The sequence below is a fragment of the Pan paniscus genome, chromosome 13, assembly GCF_029289425.2.
Source record: "Pan paniscus chromosome 13, NHGRI_mPanPan1-v2.0_pri, whole genome shotgun sequence".
NCBI classification, from domain to species: domain Eukaryota; kingdom Metazoa; phylum Chordata; class Mammalia; order Primates; family Hominidae; genus Pan; species Pan paniscus.
This window is the reverse complement of record NC_073262.2, coordinates 74,632,214-74,651,341: the sequence shown is the minus strand read 5'-3', so window position 1 is coordinate 74,651,341 and position 19,128 is coordinate 74,632,214. Positions and strand designations below refer to the sequence as shown.

General features: G+C 37.7%; 2 protein-coding genes across 4 annotated transcripts in view; one reads left to right on the top strand and one right to left on the bottom strand.

Annotated features, from left to right (window-relative positions):
* Positions 1–19,128, top strand: part of SLC25A12 (solute carrier family 25 member 12) — a 223,384-nt gene that overhangs the window by 32,863 nt on the left and 171,393 nt on the right. The gene's annotated exons all lie outside the window — the stretch shown is intronic.
* HAT1 (histone acetyltransferase 1) overlaps positions 1–19,128 on the bottom strand; it is a 69,831-nt gene that overhangs the window by 16,724 nt on the left and 33,979 nt on the right. For all 3 annotated transcript variants that reach the window (XM_003824266.5, XM_034954506.3, XM_014344003.6), the window contains exons 5-8: positions 9,700–9,879; positions 9,309–9,430; positions 8,704–8,808; positions 8,270–8,376 (exon numbers count right to left, since the gene is read on the bottom strand). In XM_003824266.5, the coding sequence (XP_003824314.2) occupies positions 8,270–8,376; positions 8,704–8,808; positions 9,309–9,430; positions 9,700–9,879 (514 nt within the window). The remainder of the gene's footprint in view (positions 1–8,269; positions 8,377–8,703; positions 8,809–9,308; positions 9,431–9,699; positions 9,880–19,128) is intronic.

The window sequence follows — 19,128 nt, the reverse complement described above, 5'->3', positions numbered from 1 at the left end:
CATGGTGAAACCCCATCTCTACTAAAAATATAAAAATTAGCCATGAGTGGTGGCGCAGGCCTGTAGTCCCAGCTACTTGGGTGGCTGAGGCAGGAGAATCGCTTGAACCTGGGAGGCAGAGGTTGCAGTGAGCCAAGGTGGTACCACTGCACTCCTGCCTGGGCAACAGAGTGAGACTCCATCTCCATTAAAAAAAAAAAAAAAGAAAAGAAAATAGAGGAAACACTTTCCAACTCATTCTATGAGGCCAGAGTTACACTGACACTAAGGATCTAAGACAAAAACTACAAATCAATATCCCTCATGAATGTAGATACAAATGTCCTCAACAAATATTAGCAAACCAAATCTGGCAATATATAAAATGAATTACATACCAGAACTAAATGGGATTTATATCAGAAATGCAAAGTTGGTTTAACATCCCAAAAAAATCAATTAATGTAATATACCATGTTAACAAAATAAATGAGAAAAATTCAATACATGCAGAACAAAGCGTTTGACAAAATCCAACATCAATTCATGATAAAAACGCTCAATAATCAACTATCTAGAAATAGAAGGGAACTGCCTCAATTTCATAATTAACACATATGAAAGCTATAGCTAACATCATCCACAATGGTGAAAGACCAAATGCTTTCCCTCTAAAACTGGGAGCAAGGCACAGATGTCTGCTTTCACCATTTCCAGTCACCATTATATTGGAGTTCTCAGCTAAGCAATTGGGTAAGAAAAAGAAAGAAAATGCATCTGACTGCAAAGGAAGAAGTAAAAATGTCTTTATTTACAGACAATGTGATCCTGTATGTGGAAAATTCTAACCAAAAAACTACTGCAACTAATAAACAAGTTCAGCAAGGGTGCAGGATAGAAGATCAATATATAAAACCCAACTGTATTTCTACATACTAAAACAATCAATGATCCAAAAACAAAATTAAGAAATTAAGAAAATAATCCCATTTCCAACAGCATCAAAAATATTTACAAATGAAGTTAACAAAAGTAGTGCAAAACTTGTACACTGAAAATAACATTGTTGAGAAAAGTTTTAAAAGATCTAACTAAATGGAGATATTTCTTTTTTTTTTTCTTTTTCTTTTTTTTTGAGACAGGGTCTCACTCACCCAGGCTGCAGTGCAGTGTACGATCTTGGCTCACTGCAGCCTCAACCTCCTGGGCTCCAGTGATCCTCCCACCTCAGCCTCCTGAGTAGCTGGGCCCACAGGTGCTTGCCACCATACCTGGCTAAATTTTGTATTTTTGTAGAGATGGGGTTTCATCACATTGCCTAGGCTGCTCTCGAACTCCTGGGCTCAAGCGATCCACCTGCTGCGGCCTCCCAAAGTGCTGGGATTACAGGTGCAAGCCACCAAGCCTGGCCCAAGACATTTCATATTAATGGATTAGAGCAGTGATCCCCAACCTTTTTGGTACCAGAAGTGCCAAAAATCTCTAGCACCAGGGATTTTGTGGGAGGCAATTTTTCCCTGGGGATGAGGGGAACAGACAAGGGATGGTTTCCAGATGAAACTGTTCTACCTCAGATCAGTCATCAGGCGTTAGTTAGATTCGACCTATATCCTTCACATGTGCAGTTCACAATAGGGTTTGTGCTCCTATGAGAATCTAATGCCACCACTGATCCAACAGGAGGTAGAGCTCAGGCAGTAATGCTTGTTCACCCATCATTTACCTCCTGCTGTGTGACCCAGTCCTAATAGGCTCTGGACCAGTACCAGTCCGTAGCCCGGGATTTTGAGACCCCTGGATTAGAGGATTCTGAATTGTTAAGATGGGAATTTTCTTCAAATTAATGACAGATTCAATGTAATCCCTCAATCCCTATCAAGACCCAAGAGACTTTTTTTTTTTTTTTTGCAGAAATTGGTGAGCTTATGCTAAAATTTTTATGGAAATACAAGGGACATTATAAACAAAATAATTTTGAAAAAGAACAAAATTGGAGGACTTTCACTTCTGATTTCAAGACTCATATGTGGTTGAGGTGCTGCTTTGCCAGAGCCTCTGTGCCTAAAGGAAGGAGAAAGGGAGGCCACAAAGGCTAAGCAAGGCAGTACAATATTCCCCAAGCAGATCAATGCACAGCTCCAAGTTGAAAAGCAGAAGGCCAGAGAAGACACAAGAAGAGAGTGGAGAATGGAGGCTGCAAGTGACCCCAAAAAAGAAGAAATCTCTAGCATCAGGCAAGAGATTGCCTGAGAATGAAGATGACTGACTGCCAACAAAAGTACAAAGGCACAGAACAGCTCACTGACATGAAGAACCCCAATTGGATGCCATAGATAACCAGAAAGGTCACACAACTGAATCTGGGCAGGCCAAAGGAGATTTCAAGAAAAGAAGACATTGAGAAGAGAAAGCAAAAGAGCATTACATGAAATTGCATTTAGCTGGGGAGACAGAGCAGGTGATTATCTGGAAATAGCAGGAGAAAGCCAAGAGGAAGAAAGAGAGGAAAGCAAAAGATGATTCATGTTTGTCAGGAAAGTGAATGCAGTCACTCTCCCTGAAGAAGCAAGCATGGACTATATAGGAGCAGATACCAGGAACTGGGCCATGCTGCCAAAACCTCTGCTGTGCCTTGCCCACTCTGTGCTGTCACCACTGCAGCAGCCCTTTACAGCTAGGAGACCCCACAGCTTGCTGCCTGTGGGGGTTGGGGAAGGGCACCTGCTATAACTTTGTGTGTGCCAGGCCAGGTGCAGCTGCTCACACCTGTGATCCCTTGCTTTGGGAGGCCAAGGCAGGAGGACAGCTGGAGCCCTGGAGTTCAAGACCAGCCTGGGCAACATAGTGAGACCCCATCTCTACAGAAAATACTTTAAAAATTAGCCAAGTATGGTGGCATGTGCCTGTAGTTCCAGCTACTTGGGAGGCTGAGGCAGGAGTTTTGCTTAACCCCAGGAGTTCAAGGCACAATAAGCTATCACTCCACTGCACTCCAGCGTGGGTGACAGAGCAACACCCTGTCTCAAACACTACCCCTATCTCACCAAAAAAACAAAAAAAAAACAAAAGAAAAACCCTGGAAAGATGCAGATAGCATTTCATATGTAACCGTTTAAATGTTTTCTTAAAAACTATCTTTAAGAGTTCAGGATCCTGGTCGGGGGCCTGGGAGGAGTGCCTTAGAAAGTAGGGTTTTGTCAGGTACATTACACAGTAGGGGGTGGTTGTGCCAGGGGTTGAGCACTGATGAGTTTGCAACATGCAGCCCCTATGTGTGTTGCTTGGGTGCTCACTCAGAAAGGGGCTGCCCTTTGGGACCCTGTACTCCTGTGTCCTTGAGGGTCATGGCCCAAGCCCAGCCAGTCCACTCTGAAGCCTCCATCTCTACCCTTCTTTGTCCCATTCCCACCTGCCTGGCCAGGGCTAGGACCCATTTTTAACCCTACACCATCGAGCGTTTCAAGAAACTTCTGTTTACCTTGCAGCACACAGGCAAAATATGTTCCACAAATTCAACTCGTATATTTGACAGGCTAAACTTGACATTATCGTTTTAAAAATAAATAAATAAATAAAAAATATAAAGCTATATCAACCTAATCATGACGGCTTGGTAGTGGCATAAGGGTAGAAGTATAGATCATTAGAGAGCCCAGTAATAAACCTTCACATTTATGGTCAACTGATTTTCAAGAAAAGTACCAAGGCAATTCAATGAGTAAAGACACTCCGTTCAACAAATGGTGCCAGGACAGCTGGATATCCACATCTAAGAAGATGAACGAGATACTTACCTCACATCATACACAACAATTTATTCAAAATGGACCAAGGACCTCAATGGACGTCGGGTGTAGGGATGGAAACTGACTACAAATGGACATGAAGGATCTTTTCAGTGATGGAAATGTTCTAAAACAGGCAGGTTTACTAAAAACCACTGAAATGTCCACTTAAAATGGGTGAATTTTATGGTCTGGAAATTATACCTCAATAAAGTTGTTTTAATTAAAAACTCTACTAGAGACAAACGCTTAAGCAAGTATCTCTTGTAAAACATTTTTTTGTTTGTTTGTTTTTGAGACGGAGTCTCGCTCTGTCGCCCGGGCTGGAGTACAGTGGCGCGATCTTGGCTCACTCAAGCTCCACCTCTGGGTTTATGCCATTCTCCTGCCTCAGCGTCCCAAGTAGCTGGGACTACAGGGCGCCCACCATCACGCCTGGCTAATTTTTTTATTTTTAGTAGAGACAGGGTTTCACCATGTTAGCCAAGACGGTCTCGATCTTCTGACCTTGTGATCTGCCCGCCTCGGCCTCCCAAAGTGCTGGGATTACAGGCGTGAGCCATGGCACCCGGCCACATTTTTTAAAGTACTAATAGATGAGGTACAAGCTTATCCAATGTCAGTTTTTCCAAGTCTATTTCTTTCTAAATTGGTTGAGAAAAACAACTGCATTGCAGCCAGGGGTGGTGGCTCACGCCTGTAATCCCAGCACTTGGGGAGGCCGAAGCCGGAGGGTCACAAGGTTAGGAGTTCGAGACCAGCCTGGCCAATATGGTGAAACCCCGTCTCTACTAAAAATACAAAAATTAGCCGGGCATGGTGGCAGGCACCTGTAGTCCCAGCTACTTGGGAGGCTGAGGCAGGAGAATTGCTTGAACCCGGGAGGCGGAGGTTGCAGTGAACCAAGATCGCGCCACTGCACTCCAGCCTGGGGTACAGAGGGAGACTCCGTCTCAAAAAAAAAAGAAACTGCATTGCTAATACTGATTTAAACTAACATTTAGTGTATGTGTGTATGGCTGTGTGTGTGTATGTGTGTGTGAATCTGTGTGTTTTTTTGAGACAGAGTCTCACTCTGTCACCAGGGTGGGGTGCAGTGGCAGGATCTCGGCTCACAGGTTCAAGTGATTCTCCTGCCTCAGCCTCCCGAGTAGCTGGGACTACAAGTGCATGCCACCACGCCTGGCTAATTTTTTGTATTTTTAGTAGAGACAGGGTTTCACCATGCTAGCCAGGATGGTCTCAATCTCTTGACCTCGTGATCCGCCTGCCTCGACCTCCCAAAGTGTGTGTGTATTTTTTAAGACAGGGTCTCGCTCTGTCCTCCTAGCTGGAGTGCAATAGCGCAATCACAGCTCACTGCAGCCTTGACCTCCTGGGCTCTAACGATCCTCTCATCTCAGTCCCCCAAGTAGCTGGCTGGGACCATAGGTGTGTGCCACCATATCCAGCTAATTAAAAAAAAATTTTTTATAGAGACGGGAATCTCCCTATGTTGCCCAGGCTGGTCTTGAACCCCTGAGCTCAAGCAACCCTCCAGCTCAGCCTCCCAAACTTCTGGGATTACAGGCATGAGCCACTGTAACCAGCTGAGTGAAATTTTAAGTAACTTCTATACCCTCAGAAAAGTTTAGGAAATAGGTATCATAGGAAAATGAGTTACAGTTGAGAAAAACTACTCAGGCCACATTTTTACCTGAAATTTTCACATAAGTCAAAAAACATGCAAAAAATTTCCAGTTTTAAATAAGCCATTACGACTGATAATACTTTGTTTGCAGCTTAATATAAGGAACCAAGTCACCACTCAATCTTTAAGCCCTTTGAAAGTGTCAGTCTGAAATGAACTTAAAATGACACCCAATAATGTATGACATCCTTCAATTCCTTTGTTTCTATGCTACAAAGATAAGCAACATATTTAAGCAACATATTTTCTTGAATTTAAATCTACAATGATATGCAGGATCAAAAACTGAGTTTTTTCTAAATGTAATACATCATCTAGCAATTGTTTTTTTAAAGCTTCTCATATTAACATACATATTAGTGATAAAAAAATCATATTCTAAAGAAGGGAAATGAGATAACAGCACAATCACCTAAGTATAAACAATTCACATAATATTCTAAAAAGCTATATGGCACATCCCAGAACAATAAAGTACATTTAAAGGACAAATATAATTAGCTCTTAATGTACTACTGATAGATAATAATACTGATATGTATTCCAGCCCAGAATCGATTTCTATTGCCAAATGCAACTCCTTTCAGAAGTCCAGAGGAAACAGATCATTGATTCTATTTATAAAGTTATACAACTGAGATGTATTCAAATGCTGTACATCTTAAGAGAATAGTATCTTCAAAAGGCAGATGGTATACAAGGAATTGTCTGCCAGTATTTTACCTTAAAATTGAGTGCAAAAAAATGAAAATGGGTGGCAATTATACCACAAACACCCATCCATTGGAAGTAAGATATAACTTAGGCCATCTACAGGAAGTTTCAATTATTATTAGATCTGGCTATCTGTCAAGTAAGCAAAAGGCCATCTCAATATAAAGAATATTCTGGATTGCAAATGGAGATCCAGAGCCTGCAAAAGAACCACAAAGCTAAAAAAGCACACACAATAATGGAGAAACAGGCAACAAATGACAGAAGAGTAGAAAAATCTGCAGTTTTGTTTTTTAAGGACTGGGTATGGAAATCTAGGAGAAATAAATACCTTAATGAGAACAGCTGATAAGGCATTTTTAGTATTTTTAAATGCTGAGAAATGTTAATGCTGAAAATAAAGGCCAATACCCAGTTGTCAAATTCAGAAGTCCTTTAGCATGTTTAGTCTTTTCTTTTTAGAGACTTCAGTTTCTAATGAATAACACCAATGAATAAAGGCTACCATTATTGATGACTCTTCACTGAGATTTAAGAAATAAAATTCTTTATCTGCTAATTGGTGCTAAGTATCAAGGACTTTATTGGTTGGAGTAGACAGAAGAAAGTGGTTAAGAGGCTTCAGAGAAACAACCCCTGCTGGCACATTACCCACTAGAGTAGACAAAGACTACTTATGTGAACTCCACATTAAAATCACCAAAAATGTCCCTTCATGTAGCAGCAAGTCTAAGCTCTATAAGTTAATAGAAGCTAAACAATTTTCTGCTTAACTAAAAGAAGTGACATAGTCTGTATTATGTTTCTACAATTTTATAAGTCACTAAGCTAGTGAAGTTGTCGCTTAAACAATTTATAACTTTTGTTATAAATGAAGTTTAGTAACTACTACTTTATCTCCTGAGTTTCCAACCCATTTAACAGTAGCAGGAAAGTCAGATGAAAAGATAATTCACCTCTATAAATGTGGAACTCCCTTTTAAAGACAACATGCTTTCCCTCCAGTTTATTATTCTACAGATCAATTCACTGTTCTGAAGCAACTTCAATTTTATTTACCTTGGATTACTAGTCTATATAAAGAAGGATGAAACAATCTGCTTACTAGCCTATTTATGTGGTTGCCAGTCTTACAACCATTTTTTTTTTTGGTGGGGGTGGGTGGGTGGGAGGTGGTGTCTTTAAACAAAATTCCCAAATAGCATTTTTTAACATGTTAATATTTTAGTGCATGTTAAATAGTATAGTTTGTAACAAAGATGTATCCAAATTCAAACTTGTAAGATTAATAAATTTTAATACCAATTTGCATGTAACTATCTGGTAAAGTATTTTTCAATAAAAGAAAAAGGTAACTTTCAGTTTCATCAGCAATTTTATTAACAACAAATTTGAAAGTTAGAAAATAACATAAATATTCCTTGGGCCACTTTGTTTTTTGGTGGATCACACTTTAACATATTATCATCTGAAACTCCATCTAATAATGCCTTCTCCTTTTGAAGAGTCAAGTCAAGTAAGTCGTCTTTCCTTCTCCTAAGCATTCTATTCATACTACTACTTCTATGGCTAATCCATACTGAAAGACATTTCCAAAACAAATAGGCCTACATTTCACCTTATCTACTACTGTTGTGAAGGCATGCATTTTAGGAATACAAAACACACACTTTAGGAAATGTGTATTCTATTCAAGAAGTATTTACCTTGACTTTTTTTTCTCAGTAAAGTTTATAATATTCTGCCCCTACATGTAAATTAAAGCGCAGGCTGCCTCTAAATAATGCAACTGTTTGCCAAATAAAGTGAACAAATAAGTTATACCATACTTTCAACGTATTTACGCCTGACCAAGACTTCCCCATATATATTCAGCTCATTATCTTCAATTTGTTCCATTATGCACTTCACAGTTAGGGATGTAATCCAATCCCCACAAAGGCTTATGCTCTAAAACATAAACTTAAGCCATCTTTAGATGGCTTAAACACCCTAGGAAAATGTTGCTGTTTAAAATAGTTATTTCTGACAAAAATAAAATCAATCAGTAAGAAGACATTTTTAGAAAGGCTCTTTCAGTAACAAATCAAATTTTACATACCTGTAATATCAAGAACTGTAGGAAATTCAGTGTAGTATCTATGAACTGTTTCAAGAAGTTGAGCACCATGGCCTTGACCTTGAAATGGAGTCAAAATCAGCATCTGACTACAGTAAAGAAATTATTTTAAAATTAAAATATCATAACATGACCAGTTTAAAACCTGCAGATCACTATAGTATTACAAACACTTTAAAGTTTGTGTGATCTTTTTTTCAATCCACCTTTGAGATACCCAAAAATTATCAAGATACTCAAAATTAGTTTAATCTTCTACACTGTTTCAAAGGAACAATGAAATAAATCAGTACATAGCCCATGAATAATAGTGATTTTTTTTTAAACAAATCAACACTATTATAACAAGTATTGGAAACTTCAGCAGTTCCTTCTTCTGAAATAAAAGACAAGGCACGTGTTATACTGCCAATTACCTTACACGTGGCCGGGTTTTGTCTGGGTACACATAGTAATTATAGACTGTCATGTAGCCTACGGTCGCAAAGAGCGTAGCTCCATCCTTATTATACTTCTCAAATCTGCAGATAAAACAGAAAGCCAAGCAGGTCAATTACAGTCGCGCTCCCATGCAGTGTCCATTTTCTTTTCCATTCTCTGACTGAATTTTCAGTGTCAGCAAGCTACTCTGTGAGGGCCCAATGGGTACACCTGCTATGTTCTGAATGTACAATTCACTTAATTGGTGTGCAGCAACTTGGATAAATCAGACCTCTTTACATCACTTCAGTGCACTTGCCTATTATAAAGATGAATAGGTGGCAAGTAAAAGAAAACACAGGCAAAGCTCATTTTACTGTTTAAGCCTACATTCAGGGCCCTAACGGACAACAGCATTTAATTCAGCTCTATTCTCAAGGTCTCCCAAAGCATAATGAAGGAAAACTCAAGCCTCATAAACAATAGTTTTTCTTTCCTGGGAAAAATATCATTATACTGTCCCAATAATTGGGCTGCCACAATTAAAATGCTGGCTTTGTGGAGGTAATAAGGTCTACTGTTGCTTTAGAACTGTACTTACACTAGAAAGTAGTGCCATCTTTCATCATCCACGTCAATAAAGCTAGCAGTTTCAATAAACCACATCAAAAAGGTCTGAAGCCTTTCATGATATTCTCGAAAGCCTCTACATGTCATGTCAGCCTAGGGAAAAAGCCAGGAAAAGTCAGGTGAAACTCATCACAAAGGTAAGTGAAAGTCCGCAGAACACAAAATTATCCTGTGGGAAAATGTTTAGAAGTCTCAGATTAAGATGTGAACACAGATACAGACATACACACAAAATAGATCTTTGTTTATAATGCTGATTAAAACTTGTTTACTGCAGTTAGAATAAATCACTGACAACAAAACTACATACAGGTTTCAGGCAAATAGAACTTTACTCAATAAATATTTAGATTTATCTTTACCTTATATATCTGAAAGGTAAAGTTTTCTCCTCCTGTTGGACTGAGAACTGAGTAGGTATGAAGTAAGGTTCCGAATGGCTTGAAATCAACTTCCTTTTCCAGTAAAGAAAGGAAATCATTCGTGTTTGTGCAAAATCCAGGTGGAATGATTTGTCTAATTTTGCCCTCAACATCATCTGCCTAAAGAATAAAGGATATAAAAATTAATAACAAATTCAACTTTAAGTTGAATATGGTTTATTTCTTTAAAACTGACAAAACCAACACAAATTACAAAACTTTGGTTGAAAACTAAAGAAGTAAACACACAGTGAATTGGAAAAGGATGAGCTTCCTGTGCACAAACTGCATCACACAAAACTGAGATGAGCATAATATAAAAGTAAATAAGAGAAGGCAGGTAACCTGATACCAAGTACAATAATAAGAGCAATGCTATGGACATTTCCATTATGCAGAAACAGCTGACTATACCCCTTCATGACAGTCTGAACTGGCCAAGGCAAAAGGTTGCTTATTATTTTATATGTGTCAAAGAAATCATATTATCCAAGACATGAAAAGATCACCAGCAGTGGTGAGATGAGACTAGAGTCTGACCAAATGAATAGCAATCTCACAACTAGATGGGTCACAATTCCCTCATATGCCAAACTCAAACTAAGATGATAACTTAAAAATATACCTATTTAGGAAATAACATAAATTATATGAATGGATATATCATTCTTTTATCCTTAGAATGTGACACAATTCTTACAGACCTGGATTTGTGACAGTAAAAAAGAGACAAGACTGGACAACAAAACTAAACTCGGAGATTAAAATTACCCTTGTTAAACAACCTCTATCAATGTTATCAGCTGAGCAGACTTCATAATCCTTTTCAAAATCCCAAAAGACCACTTGATTGAATACATTTACTACTTCTCTTTAACCATGAATATTTGATGAAGTCTTACAATAAAGTATTGCTGCTTCTCACCAGGCAATAAAACTTAATGAATTGGTCTCAACTTAACAAAACCTTATCCCTCAATACAGTCCCTAAAAGCCTGACATTACATTCAACAAAATGAGCTTGTATTCTATTCAAACTTTTTCCTGAACAATGAGGCCAGGTTTTTACTTAATGGAGTTTGCCGTGAGTTCAGCTGTAATGTTTGTATTGTATCTATTTCCACAAGGACTGACACAAGAACACTTTGTGTTAACTTACTAAGCAGCTCTTTCATACCGTTTACATGCATGATGGGTATTAGTTCTAAACCAAGACCCTTGCTACTTAGCATTCAAAACAGGGAAATTAAGATGCTTAGGACAAAATACACTACAAAAGGCTAATACAACATGCTACTAATTCCTATCCTTTCAACCATCTTTTAACTAAGTAGAAGCAATGCACCTGCAGATGAATAGCACTTTATTATGATTCAGTTACATTTCAGGATAGAGAACCAGTGATGACGTTTATCACAAACAAGTTTTATTTTCAATGCTCTGGTACCACCAACATTTATATATAATTTGTTTATAGGTATAAAAAAGACCTATTATTGAAAATATAGCTCTTCAGCATTTTGCCCAACAGTTTATTTCTAATATGTACATCAGTCCTTGCAACTCATTCACACTCTAGATCAAATAAACTGCATTTCATAGGACAGTTTTTGCTTATTTTTAAAGTACTATTTGATAAATATTTTTCCTTGAAATTGCTAACGTGAAGAGGCCATCGTAAGCATATTTTATAGAATCAGTACAATTTCAACAGCTATCAAGGAAACTGTCATAATGAGGGATAGCTGTAATAGATGTGTTGTGTAGCAATTAAAATCCAAAGTAGTGATGAGTAAAACAGTATAGTATGTTAGTTAAGGTTTTTAAAAAGTCAAGAAAAACTACTTTTAAAAAGGGATTTATAATCTATCAGTTTAAAAATCACTTTAAGACTTTCATAGCATGTATAATTTTAACTTTTAAAAACTTTCCTTATGTCCTGTCTTCTCAAGAAGGCATTGCAAATCACTTTACATATCTTGTATCAAATCTACTTCAAAGACTTCTCAGAAACTCTAAGTTTCAAGTAGCACTTTTGGTGGCGGGCAGAGCAACCGGAAGGTTTGAGCCCAACAAAGTTGAAAAAAGGCTTTCAGCCTTCAAATGATGTCTATTTCCTGTAATAAATATCTTCAAATAAAATATTTTGCTTTGTGTAAGTTTACACATTAAGAATTTTTACAGGGGCAAAGGGCAATTTTAAAGCAAGGAATCTTTATATAATTATATAAATATATTTATAAATAGTTATGTATATAAATATGTATCTGATATACTTACATAAAATATACAACTTAAAACCAAATAGTTCTTCAACCTAGAATTTACAACTTGGCTTCACTAAAGGGAAAATGTCTGCATTTCTCTATTAAATGGATTCTGCTTTAAGAAAAAAAAAAATTCTGACTACCATGTCTTAGAGATCTGTACTCTTTTCTCAAATATATAATTTAGTTCAATTTAAAATATTCGTCTTTCAGATTGGATTACTGATCAGATAATAAAAATCAGCACAAGAGCAAACCTCATTTAATCATTGTTAATTGAATAGAGTTAAAAATGAACAGAAACTTCTTAATTCCAATGTTTGTGGCTAAAAGTTTAGAATCTATTTCTGAAGATCACTGAAAAATTCCCTGTATTCCAGAGCATTATTCTAAACTTCAACTAAAATTATACAGAAATACAGAAAGGGTAAGAAATTCAGCTGACTAGACACACCAGGGAACTAGAATTTCAAAAAATTTTTTAAAAAGACACCAGGCTGGGCATGGTGGCTCACGCCTATAATCCCAGCACTTTGGGAGGCCAAAATACGCACATCACCTGAAGTCAGGAGTTTGAGACCAGCCTGGCCAACATGGTGAAACCCTGTCTCTAATAAAAATACAAAAGTAGCTGGGCGTGGTGGCGTGCACCTGTAATCCCAGCTACTTGGGAGGCTGAGGCAGGAGAATCACTTGAACTTGGGAGGCGGAGGTTGCAGTGAGCCAAGACTGCACCACTGCACTCCAGCCTGGGTGACAGGGTGAGACTCTGTCTCAAAAAAAGAAACCAGAATACAACCTGATATATTTAATTAACAAAGACATCTCTTACAAATGGTTTCCTAACGCTTGGTAATTTATTTTTAAAAAGGAAAGTGCAAAAGTATTCTAGTTAGATATTCTGGTAGGTGGGTCATTATGAAATATTTTTAGATTGTATACTATTTAACTATGGTCATTTCAAGTTCCAGTGTTCTGTACTTTATTACACATGAACATGTTCATATGGAGCAATTTTTGCATTTCCTCATTATTGAATAAAGCGATATGCCTGATAATTAATCTTTTAATGTTTATATTTGTATTTATACACATTTGAAAACCCAATAACCTCTCTAACGTCTTATCTTAAGCAGCACCATTTGTCTAAATTTGTCTAGTTATTTTTGAGATTGCAATTAAAGGCACGTTAAGTAGGTGGTAACATGTTGTTCTTTACTTGGCTAAAGTGGTACATAGACTTAACTATAATTCTAAGACTACCTAAAATATGCTAAAAAAGAAAACAAGCAAAAGAAATTCTGTATCTACTTAATGTTCTCAATCTCATGTTCTCTGATAATATTTAAGCTTTAACTACAGAATGTATTGTTGAGAAATTAAAAGTGTGAACTTTTTCACTAATGGAAAAACAAAGGTCATATTATGTTTATTTACACTGCATTAGTATTTTGCTACTTGAACTAAACAAGATAAACTTGTCAATATATACTTTTAAAGCTCTTTATGATATTTCATAAAAAGTATTACTTATCAAGAACACCATCACAATTTGAAATTTTACTAGTCTACCAAAGATTTTTTCGAAATTTCTGGATGTAGGATTTTCCTAGAAAGAGGCTAAACACTCCATAAAATTTTTAAAATCTGCTCTCATATCCTCTCAAATTCAATCCAATTAGTGGGACACTAGGATAAAATAACTGAAATTCACAGTTAATACAAACTTTATCCATCTATTTCAACTTCCTGTACCAAACTTTTCCCAGAAATGCTAGCAATTAGCAAGACAACAATCTTAGTTACGCACTACTTCACTAAAAGGCAATGAAATTACCCCCAAGAAAAGGCAGGAGGTTTTTGTTTTTAAGACAAGAGTCTTGCTCTGTCACCTAGGCTGGAATGCAGTAGTGTAACCATAGCTTACTGCAGCCTTGACCTCCTGGGCTCAAGAGATCCTTCTGTCTCGGCCTTCCAAGTAGCTGGGACTACAGGAGAATGCCATCATGCCTAGCTTTTGTTTTCGTTTTTTGAGACGGAGTCTTGCTCTGTCACCCAAGCTGGAGTACAGTGGCGCGAACTCGGCTCCCTGCAACCTCCAATTCCCGAGTTCAAGTGATTCTCCTGCCTCGCCCTCCTGAGTAGCTAGGACCACAAGCATGCACCACAACACCTGGCTAATTTTTGCACTTTTGGTAGAGATGAGGTTTCACCATGTTGGCCAGGCTAGTCTCAAACTCCTGACCTCAAGTGACCTGTCCACCTCGGCCTCCCAAAGCGCTGGGATTACAGGTTTGAGCCACCATGTTCAGCATTTTTTTTTTTTTTTAATAGGCAGGGTCTTATTATGTTACCAAGGCTGGTCTCAAATTCCTGGCCTCAAATGATCCTCCTGAGTCAGCCTACAGAGTAGCTGGCATTACAAGCACAGAGCAGGAGGTGTTAATAAAAGCAAAGGTCAAGGACAACCAGATGAAAAAATCATCAGTGTCTGAATAATCAAGTTTATTGTATTGTAAAATTCAGAATTATGTTTCCTTTAAAGATGATGGCTAGTAGAGATTTTATAGGCATCTTAATTGTGACTGAAGAATTTTAGGTGCAACTAGAGCATTCAGCTTGGAAAAGTAAAAGAATGGATGATTAAAAATTAATGTAATGACATAATCCTAATAAGAAATAACTTCTAAGCAGATGTTATGGCTGCTGACCATCTATGCAGTATGATCTGCAAAGCCCTAATATATAGACTCAAACCTAACATCCAAAATAAAATTTTTTTATTTTTTCCACTTAAACCTATTTCTTCTATAGTTTTCCCAGTTAACAGTACCATAATTGAACTTGGGCAATGGGGTTCTCCTTGTTTTTTTTCTTCATCTGTCACATCTAATTCAACAGCAGACCTCCAAAATGTTCCTTACTCTGACAACTAAGTCCAGTGTCACCTCTAACGCTGCAATGTTCCGGTCTCTTCTTTCACTTTTGCCCTATACAGTGTGTTCTCTGCACAGCAGCCAGAATCATATTTTAAAAATATAAATCACATTGTTTATGACCTCCACCTACTTAAGAATGCCTCTAAAGAATGCCAACTACTCTTATTTCTTGCAAACACCTATCACAGAACAGAAGATCCTATATGATGATCTAGCTTTGCATCCCCTTCAACCATCTCCTACCCCTCTCTCCATCACCACAATGATTTAACCCTGGTAATCTTTCTGGACTACAAAAATGCCAAAAATGCTGTATTTTTAGAGCCTTTGTATCTTAGTAAGCTTTACCCTCAGATTATAACATGGCTGGTTCCTCCTTTATTATTCAGAAATGAGCAAAATGTATCTTCATAATACTGCCTGAATTTAATTTGTGTATTTACTATTTTGTTTACTGACTGTTCCTCTTGGCTAGAATGTAAGCTCCATGACTTTGTCTGCCACTGTATCGCTGGCATCAAGAACACAGAAGGCACTATGGAATGAACACTCACTGCAAACTGAGATAGAAGAAGCAAGCCCATGACCCATGTATCCCCTACCCAATCGTTTTTATAAGGGGAAAAAAGTCTTTGTATGAATACGCAATATAAATGATCTTTGACCACAAAGCAAATAAGTAACTCTACAAAAAGACATTATAAAAGATTGATTCCTTATTCCTAACACAGTATTTCTAAATGGAAAAACCTAATTTTCAAGAATGGAACAATTAGATGTCAATGCAAATACACAGCTATTTTCACTGCATGAAGTATTTAAAAGATTTATCTATAACTAAATCAATAGTTCCTTTGGAAGAAATCAATTCAGTGCTATCAGCTGCAACTGTAAAAAACAAAAACCCTCCAACAGTGGGTTTACACACAAGGAAAAACATCACCTGCATTTTTAACAAGAATATCTAGCTGGGCTTGGGTCTGGAGAATTTAGCAATCTACATATTTGATTATGAAAAAACTCTATTTTAATAAATGTGTTAAATGCTAGTTCATCTAAGATTACATCTTTTCAAACATCAAACCACTACAGTATTACTCAGAATCACTTTTGTATCTGCACAATTTCAAAAGTTATCCTGGGACACAAACTATATAAAATAAAACAAATATTAAATGTAGTTACATATTATTTATCTGGCAAGCTCAGTCATCTCAAACATGGCTGGGAAGTGGGGAAAAACACACACAAAAAAACAAATAGTACTCAAAATATTTCTAATACTAAAGTTGAATAATGAATATGAAACTCCTTCAGATCTTTTTCATGCTATGCACAATTCATATTATATGAAACTATTTCAGATCTTTTTCATGCTACGCACAATTAGTTTTATAGATGGGGCACAGGGTTGGCAAAAGAGGTAAAGTCAGAAGTTAATGTCAGTTTAAAGTCCTGAAAAAGTTGGTTGCATTGTTAATGTTTTAGGAACTGCTACTTCTGCAAAAGAAAGTTATGACATACAGTATGAAGTAATCAGATTCCATCAAGCTTACCAATATGGTATTTTTAACCATAAGGGGTTTGCTAGTGTGAAGCTCCTTACAATGATAGCAGTAAACTGGGAGCACATGGCATAAAACACAGGAGAAGGCTGGGTACGGTGGCTTGTGCCTGTAATCCCAGCATTTTGGAGGGCCAAGGTGGGAAGATTGCTTGAGGCCAGGAGTTTGAGGCCAGTCCGGGCACTATAGCAAGACCCCGTCTCTACAAAAAAATTAAAAATTAAAAAAAAATTTTTTTTTTAATGAGGGGGAAGAACACATGGTCAAAAGGAGAAAGATACCTATGTAACAAACGTGCAAGTTCTGCACATGTATCCCAGAACTTAAAATTTAAAAAAAAAATAACGGGAGAGAGAGAGAAAAAGCAGTAAGCCCAAGAGCCTGGATCCTCTTAGAACAGGTCATAAATATTCCTAACATCTTTTAATCAGGATATTATTATATATTATGCATAATAACACTAAATAATCATCTCCTAGTACAATACTGATTATTTACTAGTTGTATGACTTTAGGCAAAACCTTTAAATATAACAAATCCCTCAAAATTTAAATAATAAAAAAGGGCCAAGTAAGTCAGTTCCAGTAATGAGAGGAGGTTTTAACCAAAAATATAGATGGGGCATAGGGGTGGCAAAAGAGGTAAAGTCAACAGTTAAAATCAGTTTAAAGCCCTGAAAAAATTGGTTTCATTGTTAATTCTTTAGGAACTGCTACTTCTGCAGAGGAAAGTTATGACATACAGTATGAAGTAATATATTTCATTTTCCATACTTGTGTCTAGCACAGTATTACCAATAGTATATCAGATATAATTTACTAAAACTTGCTGGATTAATAAGTGCAAAGAAAAGAGATTTTGCTATAAGAATTAACTTTTAATTTTATAAATATGATTTAGTGACACAATGGGATTTAATCTTTAAAAAAATCAGTAATGCTTGGTGAAGTTTCAATGCCCTTAAATGAGGAATGCTCGGAAACAGAACAAGCCTAAAATATAATTTTCTTAAGGCCCTCAAAGATTCATGTCCATCCCACATGCAAAATACATTCATTCTATCCAAACATTTCTAAAAGTCTCAACCATTACCATATCAACTCAAGCCCAAAATCTCATCTAGATATAGTCAGTTCAAAAGTCACACATCTCATCATCTAAATCAGCTATAGGTAAGACTGTGGGTATGATACATCCTAGGGCAAAATTCCTCTCCATCTATGAACCTGTGAAATTAGAAAACACAGTATCACTTCCAAAAGACAATGGTAGGACAGGCATAGGACAACAGTTATAGAATCTCTCATTCCAGAAAAGAAAATGGAAGGAAGAAAGGAGCCACTGCCACCAAGCAATTTCAAAATTCAGCATGGCAAACTCCATTAGGTTTCAAGGCCTAAGAATAACTGTGGCCTGCAGCTCCACCCTCTGGACCCAAAGCTTTGCCCTCAGAGTCATTCTTCCATTTTCTTTAAAGGTAGCACATGTTGGCAGCTGAGCAGTTTTATTAGCCTGTTTCCTGCCTGTGAAATTTGGAGAGTTCATACGGCCTTCCTTCATTCTGTCCTGTCAATCCAAGCTGCACTATAAAGTTTTAATTCTCAAAACCCTTGAGTCACCTGTGTACGTCATGAGGGTTCATACCATTAGACAAGAGGGTCCTCCACAAATGTTCCCCAGATCTACATTCCTAGCTTTTTGCTGAGACAACTGAGGAGATCCATGAGTCACGTGCCTAATCCCTTCAGCACTAGCAAAAGGTTATCCTGTCACACTCACGGCTTTCTCTCCAGAACACACTTCCCACCTTCCTGACAATGAATATCCTAACTAGTGTCTTCTACAATCTGGATAGGTTAAGAATTTCCCAAATCATCAAGTCCTGTATCGTTTTGTTTTTGTTTAACAGTTCTTCCCTCAATTTATCTCTTTCATCACTTTACTATAAGCAGCCAGAAATCAGGCCACACCTCCAATACTTTGCATAAAAACCTCCTCAGCTAAACATCCAAGTTCATTGCTTACAGTAAGTTCTCCTTTCCACAGAACTGCAGGACATAACTCAGCTAGGCTTTCTGCCACTATAGAACAAGGATATCCTTTTCTCCAGTTGCCAAATACATGTTCCTCATTTTGTTCTAAGCTCTCACCAACCAGAGGCACTTCTTTTGTTTGTTTGTTTGTTTTTTGGAGACAAGGTCTGGCTCTGTCACTCAGGCTGGAGTGCAGTGGCACAATCTTGGCTCACTGCAACCTTCACTTCCCGTGCTTAAGCCAGTCTCCCACCTCAGGCTCCAGAGTAGCTGGAACTACAGGCACACACCACCACACCCAGCATGTGTGTGTCAGCGTGTGTGTGTGTGTGCATGCGTGCGTGTAGAGATGGGTTTTCGCCATACTGCCCAGGCTGGCTTGAACTCCTGAGCCCAAGTGATCTACCTACCTTGGCCTCCCAAAGTGCTAGGATTACAAATGTGAGCCACTAAGCCTGGCCTTTTTTTTTTTTTAAAGACAGGGTCTCGCTGTCACCCAGGCTGGAGTGCAGTGGCATGATCATACTTACCTTACTGTAGCCTCAACCTCCTGGCCTCAAATGA